The sequence below is a fragment of the Strix uralensis genome, chromosome 3 (assembly GCF_047716275.1).
Source record: "Strix uralensis isolate ZFMK-TIS-50842 chromosome 3, bStrUra1, whole genome shotgun sequence".
NCBI lineage: Eukaryota > Metazoa > Chordata > Aves > Strigiformes > Strigidae > Strix > Strix uralensis.
This window is the reverse complement of record NC_133974.1, coordinates 71,047,709-71,062,581: the sequence shown is the minus strand read 5'-3', so window position 1 is coordinate 71,062,581 and position 14,873 is coordinate 71,047,709. Positions and strand designations below refer to the sequence as shown.

The 14,873-nt window shown below is 39.9% G+C and overlaps 1 protein-coding gene across 2 annotated transcripts in view; it reads right to left on the bottom strand.

Moving 5' to 3' along the window:
- Window positions 1-690: 690 nt before the first annotated feature.
- The window catches only part of CNKSR3 (CNKSR family member 3), a 62,533-nt gene continuing 48,350 nt past the window's right edge, over window positions 691-14,873 (bottom strand). The window contains exons 7-13 of one of the 2 annotated variants that reach the window (XM_074862801.1): window positions 13,181-13,240; window positions 10,316-10,384; window positions 9,341-9,574; window positions 7,550-7,674; window positions 4,888-5,096; window positions 4,331-4,420; window positions 691-2,811 (exon numbers count right to left, since the gene is read on the bottom strand). In XM_074862801.1, the coding sequence (XP_074718902.1) occupies window positions 2,513-2,811; window positions 4,331-4,420; window positions 4,888-5,096; window positions 7,550-7,674; window positions 9,341-9,574; window positions 10,316-10,384; window positions 13,181-13,240 (1,086 nt within the window). In that variant the 3' untranslated portion in view covers window positions 691-2,512. The remainder of the gene's footprint in view (window positions 2,812-4,330; window positions 4,421-4,887; window positions 5,097-7,549; window positions 7,675-9,340; window positions 9,575-10,315; window positions 10,385-13,180; window positions 13,241-14,873) is intronic. The other variant, XM_074862802.1, reaches the window with a different exon arrangement.

Sequence of the window (14,873 nt, the reverse complement as noted above, 5' to 3'; positions counted from 1 at the left end):
CAGAGAGGTTGTGTAGTTTCCATCCTTGGAGATACTAATAAACTGTCTAGACATGGTCCTGGGCAACTGGCCCTGCCTTGAGCAGCGGGGTTGGACCAGACGACCTTCAGAGGTCCCTTCCAAGCTCAACTGTTCTGTGATTCTAAGAAACTGCAGTACCACTCCTGGTAATTTCCAGGAAAGTACCTCTCTTTCCTCTGTTCATAAGAGTCAGGTAACTCTTTCCCTGGACAATCAACTTCTGGATTCTTATGACTGACTGACAAAAGGTCAAATTCAGAACCTTAACTCAGCATGATTAGGATGTTGGAGCTTGGAGAGGATGAACATGGAGAAGACATTGGTTAGTTGAGGGTTTTTTGGTGGGGGGAAATTAGCTTGTATTTAGGCAACAAGGAAATTTTGAAAGTTTCATTCTGCCTAAATGCTTACAAATTCTTTTTTTCCTCACAGCTGCAGTGATTTAAAGCTACCTGTTATATTAGGGCAAGCTTATTTCACTACTCTTAAATGTAACTTAAGAACCTAAGCAAACAAAGAAAGCAAACTTTTCAGTGTCTTAAAAGTGTGCCCAGGTGCAACCCTAAGAAACCCCAAGTACATCCATAGGTTTTTCCCCATCAATATGCATGATGCTTCCCCATTCATTTTTAAACCATGGAAAACACAACATTAAAGATGAGCAAAAGCTCCATTTTGAAGTCTGGTTTAGACAACATCTCTGACTTTATTCTAGTTCAATAACTGTGATTTAGTTTAAAACAGTTCAGTCAATTTGAGGCTGGACTGTACTACACCACAGTGCCTACAGCATAGCAGTTTCAGCCCTCTTCTCAGAGGCAGGACCAAACTGGTCTAGGGTTCAACTGCACAGCAGCTGTGTTTGGCCATGTCTCTAGTACAGACTGCCATCTCGGGGAGCGGAGAAGACTGGCACAAGACAAACATATTATAATCTGCTTTGATCAGAAAGGTCCAAACCAGCCCCCACTTAAATCACCAGTGAGTCACAACCAAACATAATTAATTGAGAACTGAATTTAACCCCCTGTCTCTGAGGGGCTGTTGCACAACTTCATAAGCTTGTTGCAGCAGAATGGTCACATCTTCACATCCAGAATTACGATATGCTTTTAACACTTATGTTATCACATACAATTCCTGCCCCAGTCCAAAGTACAGGCTAGTATTTAACCTCCCTTTTCCCCCACTAATTATTAAATATAAATTATTCTTCTTTTCAGCAAGACCAAAGGAGTAAAGGCTGTTGGCAATGTATGATCTACGAAAATAGTCTTATAATTAGCAGGGAATACAAAAGACTCTTTCTTTTCATTTGACTAATCTGTGCCCAGTACCAGAGAGGAAGTTACAAACTGTATCTGTTTAAGTGTAAAAAATATATCCAACTATATTTAGTATTTAAATTACTTTAAACACAACGGTTGCATACTAACAATCTTATATACATTTTTTTAAACAATACCTCTTTAATATCCTCTTCTTTTGTTAAACAAGTTTTATTTTCCTCCCAAAATACCCAATGCTACTTTAAAACTCTGGAGGGGGAAAAATTTGAGCTATATAGAAAATAGCAAGATGTCTTACAATTGTAATGTATCAATAGCACATATTTTTCATAAAAACAACACATCATTCAAAAACTGAACCACTGTAAAAGTTTTATAAGTCCAACAGGACTGTTTGTAAAAGCTTACTTTGGTTAACAGCAAATCATTCTTAAACAATTAAGGAAAAAACATACATTCTTTCACCACCTCTACAGATGCGTTTCCTTGGCATGTTGTAGCAATCCATGTATCTTTATGGATGAGCACTGCAGTTGTTCAGCGCTCTTTATTTGCACTGTGATTTCAATAAAATGGATTATATATCAGGTTGGATTGACATATAATTAAATTAGTCCAACTTCCTAAGATCTCTGAATAAGAGAACTCTTCCTAAGATCTCTGGATATCAGAGAAAGAATGGCAATACTATTACTTCTTCCTCACAAGGTTGATCTCATACTGTACTTGCAACAGCATCACTAAGTTGCATGAAACTGCTGTTTCCCTGCTTATCTTCCCTGGTCAGGAGAGTAACACAACTTTTGCTGAGCTCTACATACTCTGACACCCAGCCAGTTGCACCAGTCTCCAAGCATTCAGACAACTGAAGTGCCACTGGACTTCATGGTAATGCAATGTTTCCTCTGAGTCATTATGCATATTTTCAGGTCATGCATGGCCTCTATATCAGTGAAATTTTACTCATTTCCAGGAGAAAAGCCCTTAGGCTTTTGGCCAGGAAGAGGAACATGATCTTTATCTTTCTCCCCTCGTTGCACTATGAAACCCTCTGATCCATCAATAATCACAAACAAAAAGGCAAAAATGTAAGATTCTCCAGGAAAGAACACCGCATTAGTCACTATGCATCAGTTAAGCTGAAAAGTAGAGAAGTCTGACCGATGAGCAAAGGCACTTGGTAACAGTCCTGTGAACAACAGTCAATGAGTCAACAATTTCAGTCTTGTGATCCAACTGACCAGCAGCGAGGGCTCTGCAGAAGACGACTTTGTGGACGATGTAACAGAGGATTTTTTAGCACCTTCCTCTTGAAAAGGAATTGTTGCACTGTTGTGGAGGTCTGTATTCATAAAACACCTGCTGCCTCGAATATAATCCGTTCCCCTCACTAACTGCTTGTCAGACACTGGCCTTGAGAGGGGGTGTTGTGTAGAGGGGCTTTCTTCAATGATTGGGGGTATCCTTTCATTACTGAAGTACCTGCAGAGGACATCTTCACCTGTGCAAAGAGGAGGAGGATAACCAATTATTGTTGACGTTAAAACCCTGTATTAACGTTCTCTATTTTTATAAAAAGATTCTGGTTACATTTCAAATTACCTAGATTTTGGTTCCCTTTCGTAACACACCTGGACATAAGCAGCTGTCAATCGATTTATGGCTTTTGGTGTCTTTAATTTTTTTTTAAGCAAAGAACAACAAAATAAATTCACACACAGAGAAGTTACAATTTGACTTAAATTCCAGATTCACATGCACCAGAACTGCTAGTGCAGGCTGCCTTCATGCAAATCATTATGATGAGCGAGACCTAACAAACCTTCTCGCAACGTGTCATTCAAGATGCTGATAGAGCAGAGTTGAATCCATGTTTACCCGAATATAACTCATGACTAACTACAAAGCTACAAATATTACTCTGGACAACAGAAATGAATTTTGCAGATAAAGATATAAGCACTTCCCTGGTTTTGACCATTGATTTGCAATGCTTTCTCTGTTTTTACTCCTTCCTAGACAACTGACCATGGCAGCTGCTGCTAGAGACATCCTACTGGGCTAGACAGGCCTTTGTTCAGATCCAATACAGCTTACATACAAGCCTGCAGCACTGAAATACATTTCAAGCGTTAAAAAAAGCCAACACAAAACCAAAAGCAAAACCGAACAGCCATACAGACAAAAACCAGCCCTGCCACCTGGTGATCATTCTGTTAGACTTGTTACTTAAGATTGTTTCTAATATCCCTCCAGGTTGATGCTTCTTGTTATCAGCGTCTATTTTTGCATTAAAATAATAGAATTCAGTTTCTATTTTCCACAGAATCGCACATCAGCTTTCATAGCTGATTTCATTAATAAACTAAATAGTCATCCTTTCTTATTTCCCACTCTAACAGGACTTATGGCCTTTCAGATGCTAAAGGGGGGGAGGGAGGGAAGGGCAGTGGGGGAAGAAAAACAAAAGCGCCACCCAGCCTTATGAGTTTCTGTGTCTCTCCCGTTCTGTGACATTTGCAGGGTATGTTGTTTTCTAACAGCAGTCATAGCAGAAAGAAACTGTGAAAAGGCCCTACATTTTACTTTTGAGAACAAGCTTGCTTCTACAACAGTCTCCAGAGAGCGCTAAACAAACAGAAAGACTTATCACAAAAGAAGTTTTATGATCAATATTTAATGGAGAAGAAAGGGACAGCGGTGTGTGTAAGAGCAAAATGGTAAACCTGTGCCATAAAGAGACAAGTACAGATCTGCCCTAGTCATTCTAGTCTACTTTTAACACTTACAAGAATTCTAAGACAGGACAACAAAGTTTGAGCCCCAGCACTGAATAGCCTCCAAATTTCACAACTACCATCTGACATTCCTGCTAAAACCAACAACTGTCATCTTGGATCAGTTCAGTAATATGCAAACACCAATCCTCCACTCCTAATTTAAACACTTCTATCCAGTTCACCCCGAGGAAATTTTGGAGAGGAGGAGAAGAGAAAGAGGGACAAGATGTAAAACCTTGCCTTTTCTCCCTGGTGCTCGTGGCCTAGAGAAGGGTTCTGCAGCTCCTATCCAGCTCCCGTCAGCAGGCATTGACAAAGGACGAGGTTTTCCTAAAGGCAACATAGAAGGTTATGAGGAATTACATGAAGTTTACAAAACCAGTATTTAAATTGATACTTTTCACAATTAAGCAAAGGAAGAGATACAGCAATAAGGAGTTAAAATTGAAGAATAAAAGATTTCAAGATACTTCCACTGGTGAAATAAGAAAGCAATGTGCTGAGATTGAACAGCCACACTCTTGCTTATTTACAGCAGCAGTGCACATAATGACCAAAAGTTATAACCAAAACACACATGGAAATGGTCAACCGTAGTAGCAGCAGAGCCCAGCTGAACGATAGTCATTAAAGAAATAGCAGCATTTAAGTGAAATTATTTCAGATGTGGAATTTCATTCACATTCACAATTTGCACAGACTACCCTTAATAACCATCAAGTCTAATGAGCAGTTTTTTTAACACAAAGTATTCCAAACTGACCAAACAGCAATAATGAAAAGAGGAATGAACTCACCATAGGACTGTGTTTTTTCCCTCATCTTGGCTGGTAGGATATTTACTTCCACGGGATACCCAGGCAACCGATCAGAGTCAGCAATAGTAAACCTTCGCCTTCGACTTTCCTGATCCAGAAAAGAATTCGGAGACTCAGCACCTTTGGACCCAGGTAGTAGCTGATTGGGTTTGTTGCCTCCTCCATATACAAAACTTCCCTTTTCATCTCTGAAAGAACATTTCACTTCAGTTAGAAGCTTAAAAAGAGTTTCATGCTACAGACATGAGTAGGTTTGAAAGACACTTCTAGCACCCAGTCATGCTCCCGACAACTGGCATTGTGCTGAAAACAAGCTGAAAAAAAAAAAAGAAGTCAGGTGATGGAAGATTTCATTATAAACATATTTACCAAGGAGAAAAGAAAGCTATCCCCCTTCATGCTAATTAACTTTTAATAAGCCAGTAATACATAAATTTAGAGGTACCACCCCTGAAAAAGCTTTTGAGAAATGAGACCTTTCTGCCCTGAGGGTATCAAAGCTTCTGATTCACTGCCAGTACACAGTTGTGACAGAGGAATGCATACATAGATTTATCCATCTCTGTCTAGTGGCAACACCTATTGCCTCCATCTGAGGAACTGTGCTTTTCAGTCATTATGAAAGACCAATAACTGCCACTGAATATTCATCATCATCTCTTTCCATCTAAAAGTGAGTCTCCCTTGAGAGTTTCAGTAATAAATTCATAGTGTATATACATATGATTTTGAGCAATTTCTGCATGAACTCCCTTCCCAGAGCAATCCCTCATTCCAAAGGCCAGGAACAGCCATTTTTAGAACCAGTCCCTGTGAGTATTTTTGGAAGAAAAGCTACCCTCCAAGTTAAGATTTGCCTGGGGTTTTTTCCCCCTTCCCTGTACATGCTACAATCTTATGGCTTGAAGCAACCATCAGCCAAGTCAGCCATAAAAATACACAGCTGACTGTCTAAGCACACACATACCCCCGTATTCACAATGGGGCCCCTGGCCAGCACATACCATTTTTTCCAGCTCTTCATCAAGAACAATGCTAGAGCTCAGTGAATGGGACAAAGCTATTTATGGAGATTCAGGGACTGAAAATTGCACAGAAGTGTTACACCACAACCATAAGTGTTACACTACAACTATGTGTGGAGAGCTCTCCTACAACACCACCATGTGGAGACTCTGCTGTGGGGAGGGAAACCAGCCACTGCTCTCCGCCTCCACAGTGTGGACCAGAGAAGATCCATGCCAGGAAGGGAACAGGATGATGAGGGGAAAAAAAGAAACAACCAAAAAATTGCACCACACTTTCAAGAGAAGAGCAAAACAGAAGGCAAAAGAAATGCCCTTTCTCCTCTTCCTGGCTGCCACAGCTTCCCACATTTGCTTTCTTTGAATTTTAAAGTCAGGAAGCCTTCCCCTTTCCACACATCATCCAGGACAAGTTTTACAGCTCGCACTGTTACTTTCTTCCGTGTCAACAGGGATTCAGATCTAAAGGATCTGAAGCTAGATCTAATTTTGTGACTCTTTAGGAAAGATGAACAGACTAAGCACATGCACATAATTCATCAATGTGCTTCAAATGTAACAATTTAAAGAAAAGACCAAGGCATTCTAAACTGAGCTGCTAAATCTATATGCTTGGTTTTATGCCAAGAGATTTGATTTTATTGTATTTCTTAAAGTTCTTAAGAAATAAAGTTCTTACATTTCTCAAAGTTCTTAAGAACTGAGCACACATAAACATGAAAAACAGGGACAGCGCAGGTCAAGGTGGGTCCAACTTCAGTAGAGACCCTCCCTACCTTGAAGATAGCCTCTCCCCTGGCCCCAGTACTGCCCCAAAGACTGCAGTAGTACAACCTCAGTCTCTGTACCAGGCCTTACATGACAGGAGGCAAGCTCCCATGAGTCCTGCAGCAAAAGGTCAGAGTTTATGTGCTGGGCTATCTACGTGTAACCTAAAGTGTCAGGGCAGGGCAGGAAGCATGCCTTGCCTGAAAACTCTTTTGTCCATCACCTTCCCAGGTCACCTGGCAGGGTTCTGATCCGAGTCAACATGGACTTGAAAACAAACAAAAGCTAGTCATAGCATACACACACACACACACCGCCCCCTGCCTTTTTGTGTACACAGGTCTGCATTTTTATAGATTATAGCGCAGGATAAAAAAAATAAAAATTGAATGAATTGACTCTCCCTTCCCTTCAGTGGGAACATTCCTGTTTTATACAACCTGCAAGTTTAACAATTTAAAACAAGTTATTTTCTATCCTGACTCCCACAACAGTTACTTAACTTGCTGAAAAGAAAAAGGTGGAAAAAGTTACAGACAAAAACAACTTGATTTAAACAAAATCAAAAACATAACCCCACAATAAAACCAGGGATGACATCCATTCATGTTTTGGGAATAACTCTGATCTATGTGGCACACAATCTTCTAATAATAAAATCTATTATGATACTTTATGCATTTAAGCATAAGCTTAAGCAATCCTATGCATTTAAGCAACTAGAACGAAATCTGTGAGATCTGCAATTTCCTCAAGCTATCCTGCACAGAGCTCTACGAGCAAGGCAGCTCAGAAACAAGCGTAATAAAGGAGTTGTTCTGTTCAGTAGTATATGTTTATTTGCATACCGAGGAGAATATGGAACAGCTGGTGGAGGTGGTATGTACAGATCCAAAATGGCTGGCTTCTCTTTTTTCAGTGAGGTATCCATGGTGCTTTCTGGTGACTGGGTTGAAGTTGGCGGAGGACTGGTCTGAAATGTTAGACAGCTATCAAACATCTGAGTCATTCACAAACATCTGACTTATTCACAAAATGAAAATTCAATAATCAATAACACCATTTCCTAGCATCATCTCCTTGTGAACAAATATTTCTATGTTTAATACACACATTAAAAACTCTCAGCATTTACATTTTCCTCCACCCCCAGTTTTGGCTATCTTTGCAGTCCCTCCTACAGAAATCCTATCACGGGTAATGCATTGCTCAAGAATATTTTGCTCTTTCCAGTTCTATTTTTCCTGCAAATTCCAGAGACAGAAAAAGCAACAGAGACAAAACCCCTTCTTCTATTTTTAGATTCATTAAAAGAATGCAATTTGTTAAATACAGATATGATCTGCAACACATACAAAGCCAGCTCACACTACCCTTATTCCATACAGTCCAGTGCGTGGGGCATGGGCAGGAATATGGTAAAGTTCACCACAAATTGCATCAAGGGATATAACTAGAGTAAGGGAAGCAAAGGAAAAATATATTTGGTATTGCTCATCTGAGCAAGTTTGCCACTTTGCTTTTTGTGGCTTACTTCTATGTCCCCAGCATCTTGCCAGTCTCCTGTCTGATTCCAGGAGAAAAAAGGCTTGAAGGACCCTTTCACCTTTGTAGAGCAAGAGGACAGCACTCTCCCCTTTTTGTCAAGCGTCTGCCCAGGCTTTCACTCTGGCCATTCAGTTAATGGCACCCCTGCACAAGCACCTGCCTTTTACCAGTCAGTACACTGGAGCCCGGAACTGTCAATAGGCTTCTCCAATCACTCATTCCCTCAAGGAAATGCTCCTTGGCACGGCCTATATCCCAGCCCACCTCAGTTCTTCACACCGGTAACACAGTCCTTGCTTTGGGTAACCCTGGAAAACTCAGGTTTTTTTCCTTTGGCTCTGATTAAATGACAGGCACAATGCCACAAAAACAAGACACAGGCATTGGTGAAAGGAAGGATGAGAAAGGAGTCAAGTGCACATCTTCTACCCAGTTTGAGAGAAACCTGCCTGCATCAATACTTGTAATAGCCACGGGCATTTTACAGGTTGATAAATTATCCTCACAGTTGTAGGGAGACCCACATCAGAACAGGAATAGGAACTCTCCCTGGTTTTCTTTATTTCAGGACACCAGTTCAGATTCAATTCAGTTATTTTCTCCTATGAGCACTAAGCACTAAGCTTCCTAATACAACAAGCCATTCCTCACCACACCTATTTAAGAGTTATTAATGTCACTTTCTATGTCTGCTCATTACCCAATCTGTGAATTGCCCAACAATCAAATCTTATTTAAACAAGTAGTTTAAATAACTTCTTGAAAAACACTCTTTCCCACCTTTCACCAGACTAAAAAGATGGAATATATGGAATAATCTGAGTTATTTCAGCAAAAATGTATTACTCTGCTAAACAGAGGAAGCATTAATTATTCCATGCTGATGAATTCCAAACATATCAGTGGTTTCAGCAGTTTTGCCTCAGATAATCAGTCTGTGTGCCACTGGGAGAACTTAAAATGTTCAACACACCTAGTCCCTTTGTGTATCAAGAGCAGAACAGAGGGGAACATTTTCCCTTTTATCTGGGAACCAGAAGAGGACAGCCATTTCATCTAACCTTCCTTGATCTATACTTAAACATGAGTACCTGGAAGCATTTCTGGTATTTCTCTTTTTCAAGTTGCAACCAAGGCATTCCCATCCTGGTGTCAGAGTTGAGCCGGCAGCCTCTCACCTGCACCAAGGGTGGTTTCCAGCGCAGGTTCTTTAGTGGAGCGGGAGTGAAATGGAAAGAGCCAGTAGGACGTTTCTTAAGCAGCAGCCTAACTCCAGCAGGATTCTCTCGCAACTTTGCCACCAGATTTTTTAGTTGCCATCCAACCTGGAAGAGAATAAAGACATCTTTTATTTAGTACTGCTTTTCTGAAAGTGAACAAACAAGAAAAACACAATCCCCCAAGTCAACCTGTCTGTTTTAACATGAACCTAAAGAGAGAAAAGAGATTAAAAAAAAAGCCAGAATGAAGGAAAGAAGTGGAAAGCTTTTCTTTGGAAGGTTGTACTTTGTTTTGTTTCAGAGAGACATCTCTACTTAAGCTGTAAATTAAACACTGAGATATCAAGCTTTATACCGCAGCTATATATTTGTACCTCAGCTCTGGTCCTAGAAGGATGTATGGATGTCTTCAAATTGTGTAACACAGGGATTCACAATGAACTACTTTTGTCATGTTTTTTTCCTCACACCGAAAGGCGTTGCTTACCTGTGCTAAGCAAAAATGTAATAATTTTATCTAAGTTCTCAGATGCAAATGATTTGACAATTACTTGGGGGTTTGTTTAAAGCTGGTTTTATCTGCATTTCAGTAGATTGTAACAATGAATTTTAAAGCAGGCCTAAAATACAACATGAAGTATTTTAATATGAGGCACACAGCATTTAAACATGAAATATTGCATATTTATCAAAATATTGCAAAGAATAAAATCTGTCTTGAAAACAAAATGTTAAAAAGCCTCAAGTATTACAACAGGAGAACACCAGAACCACCTCCTGACCTGTGGGAAGTGAGCTTTGCAGAGCAAGCATAAGGAAAGGTTGGTAAGGCTCTTTGTTACTAACCACAGTTTGCCGATTAACCTGAATCACTTCATCACCAGCATGAATCTTCTGAGATCGATCAGCAGGGGACTACAAAGAGGAAAACAAGAGACATGTGCTTCAGCAGGTTTTCTTCCCTCCCATAAAAATCCCCACCAAGCTAAGTCAAAGGTTGTATCTATAATGAAGAGATCAGGTTTGTCAAGCAGAGCATTGCTGAAAACTGTCCCACAGCTAGATCACACATTATATCTGTTCATGAGTTGAGAAATGCAAACAAATTCAACTTATGATTTATTTTTTTGTGCTGGGGGAACTACAGGGAAAGGCAGAAGCGTAGCCTACATATGTCACAAGCCAAATCATACTTAAATCATGGGACAGTCTCCACTGTCCTTTTGCCTCCAGTTTGTACTGTAGTTTCACACAGCAGTGGGAGAGGACTGAAGAGGAGACTCCTAACATAGTAACTGTCTTACACTTAGCTTTCAAATAAACATATATTGATTTTTAAAAAAATACACTAAGATTTTAAATGTACAGAACAAAGGACCAAAAACCCTCCAACCCACAAAATAGATCCATTGCACTTTCTCTTTTTGTTTCATAATGTAAATAAGAGCTACCAACTTTAATATGAAATTACCTGCCTGTATCATCAAGATCAACACATAAAAATATATTCTCACACACATCAAGTGTGCATAGACCGGTATTTGAAAAATACCTATCTAATAATAATACACCTTAAAATATAATTTTCTTGGAACAAAAACCAAGCTCTGGGGAACCACTAGCAGGGAACAGCTAAATGTGTTAATATTTATTTAGATTTATCTACAACCAGTGCCATGCACCAGCTATCGCTGCAGTTATTAAAAACAGTCTCACTGCTATAACACATCAACCCTGACCAGTCTTGACAACACCCAAAGTGCACAGGCATACTACTGTGGCATACTACACCCCAGTCACAAGACAACTTTTCCTCCCATAACCCCCACCCCATGAGTAACCACCTGGCACAAGGCCAGGTCTTCCTACTGACTCCAGAACTAAGCACTTGGATTAAGGACTTTCTTCTCTTGATCATCACAACTTCAGACCTCAAGTAACTTCTTTTAATAAAAGGATCTGTAGGAATAAACAGTGCAACAAGAGAAAAAAACATGGAGGAACTTGTGGGAGGCTCTAGCTGTCATGAGTAACCCCATTTCTTCATTGTCTTCTTGCTTCCTCTGAGAGGAAATGCCTCTGTGGAAGGCTGTGTATATATGAGTCAACCAAGATCATGAAAAAATGCTGGGCAAAAGTCAAGTTTGTGAAAAACAAAGCTCATTTCAAGCTGTCCTTTGGGCTATCAACAGCTCATCTGGGGGAGGGTGGAAGACCCTTGCACAGAGGACTCCTACAAGTGCCAGCTAGAGCACAGCAGAGTCTGCAATCACATTGTGAGAACAGAGAAAAGAGCAAAGTTTAGATCTAGGCCAACATGACACAGAAAGTCACAAGTAGGATGGCACAACGCAAGAGTTCTCTTCACTGACTCGTATCAAATGCATGGACATCCCCAGTCCTTCCAATGTACAGTACTGTTGATTTTGGGGTGCAATTTCACTGCATTCCAACACACCGGCTTCTGGGGATAGCTACTAAAATACCATTCCAAACCTAGCAAGAAAATCCAGCTAAAGCCCAGCCTGGGTCATCTAAACAACCCCACGCCACCAGAAAGACAACAGTTGTTTGCAGACCTCTCAGTCACTTCTCAAACTTTTTGCTCCAAAGGAAAGAGCTTCACCAGAGGAAGAACCAATGTTCATAAAAAAAACAGACATTTAGGTCAACACTCACAGCTATAGAAACAATACAGCCCCACTCCTGGCCCCAAAATGAGACGTATATATACAGGTAGCTTGTCAACAGTCAACATCACATTCTTTCACATTTATCAGATGTTGAAATGGCTGTCAAAGTGGACTTGGTCTCTGTTGCAGATCCTACTCAGAGTTATACCAGGGCAATAACATAAAAGCTATAGGAAGCTTTCAGTTTTCACTCTGAACTGCAAGCACAGTTTTCCACCCACTCCTCGCTGGCCCCTGGACTTGGCAGGGATACAACTAAAACCACTGGTTCTTTCCTATTCAAAAAAAAAAAAAAAAGAAAAGGGAAAGCCGAGTTCCTCTGCTCTCTCTTTTCAGCCACTGCTCCTGCAGAGCAGCATGTCTGACAACACCACAGCAGCATCCACCAGCCTCAGCGGCCAGCTGCTGGCCAGAGGTCCACTGCAGTGACTGCTCAGAAATCTTTAATAAAGTCTCAGCTACAGAAAACTCAGTGTAAGAATACAACATGCAACCATCTGCAGCAAAAGATACAGTTGCCTATCATGCCAACCACTTCCTTCCAGCAAACCGCTACTAAAAGTCTTTCTTTTTCATAGTTTTTTTACCCTGCAAGGTAATTTTGTCACTGGACAGCTCATTGATTTCATTACTCATTACTGAATTTAGCACGCTACCACCTATATGTTCCCATTAGGGGTGATTGCCAGCAGAGAGCAAATACATTCAAGACTTTGTTAAGCAAGATACCATAAGCACTCAGAACAGCAGATAGAGTAACTTATTAAAGCAACTATTTTAAGACCAAGTATTTGAACTCATACACTTGCAGGAACTGGTTTAATTAGACTAACAGTGAAGCATGCAGACACAAAATATTTACAAATTTTGGATAAACAAATGATGCATCACACAGTATTTAAAGCAGTAATATCATGAAAGTCATATGCAAAACAGGAAAAAGTAGTAAAAAAGTCAAACTAAGTCAATCAAAGAAACTGTCAGATAGTCTGAGTTAATCTACATTTACTTCACTTACATTTTCTGTAGTTCCAGTAATTACATGCAATCCATCATAAGTTGATTTGATGTACATTCCCTAAAATGTAAGTAGAAAAAGAAAAACAAGTTTAAAGGTAAAAAAACCCACATAACTTATCTGATTAAACAACTGTTGGCAACAAACTCAAAACATTATTAAAAACACTTAACAATGCACATATTTTCCCTAGAAAAGTGTGTGGTCTAATATTACAACATCCTAAACCTCTTTACAGATCACTTCTACGGTAATTCATTATAATATTTATAATGACTTAAAACACCTAATATACAGAATGCAATTTAGAAACACTGTCTGGTTGGTAATATCAAACACTGCCGGTTTTGCTGCCTTGTCAGGCTTTGGACTTGAACAAAACTTTATTTCCTTACTTCCTGGTGTGCACTGGAGAATTGCAGGTTTTACTAGATGGCCATTAGCTCTCTCCATACAAAGCACACTTACACAGTGCACTACAAATATTGTCTACACATTCTTTTACAACTTCTCTAGGCAAGTCAATATACAGACCGCCTTGTAACCACAGTGCTTATGTAAGCAATAAAAGCTCTGGCAGAACTGAGTATTTGTGGCTGTGTATGTTAATACTAAGCATGAATGCAAGGACAAACTCAGATGAAGTGGGTGTTGACCATATTAAAAATCACCAGCAGACTATTAACTAATAATTACATAGATTTCCCCACAAGAGGTGACCAGTACATTGGTTTCATCATTTATGAACAAATACATCTCTACTTTTCCTACCTATGTCTGTTGTTAGAAGCACTCACAGTGAGCTATACAAAAGTGGATGTTATTCAGGAGTCGTAGGCAGTTTATTTGTCTGAAGTTACCACATTTGCTTTGAAGTACAAGGAAAAACACAAGATTTTTTTGCCCCTTCCTCCCCAGCCAATTCCCTTCCCCGTTTGTCTGTTGGTATCCAATTGTGTGCACCTACCTCCTCGTTTCTTACTTAGTCCAAACTAGGCTGACTTTGCTTCACTGTAGCTTGTGCATTAACAAAGAGGTCCCCATAATTTCAAGAATGCATGACTGATTCAGTCAAATCCAGTGACCTACGTAAAACTATATAGCACAGTAAGACTGTAAAACTTCCTCTGAAAGCGTTCATCTCTTCTGCCTTCGGGGCCAGGAGGCGGGAGGCAGGAGAATACAAATGCACTTAAGAAGTTAAATTCCCTCCAACACATTCTAACATGCCTGTTCCCCAGCTAGAAAATCCACCAAGATGTCAAACTCAGTTTCTCATAACCAGCACTCAGCTAAGCACCATCCACTGAACAAACTAGATTCAGTAACATTACATGGCCACTGAACATTTAAAAGGATTTCTCATATTCCTTCTAACAGCAAACCTCAAAAATCCTCATATTCTTCTCAATCTTGCTATAAACACACATAAAAACGTGTCTTTCAAAACACAATCATCATTTCTCATCACCTTCTCCCTCCCCCAGGCCCCCCTTAGAAAAACAGCTTGTTAAAGTAACCTGCAAAAATAAAACAACTGATTTTGCAAGCACGTGTAAATTCCCCAATATCCTGGTTAAGACACAAATCTGAAAAAATTTAACATCAAAAAATTATATTTGGGATCAAACCTATTAACGTGCTGCCTTTGGCAGCCATTCCAGCACACTGCCTGACAATTAACCTTCAGAGT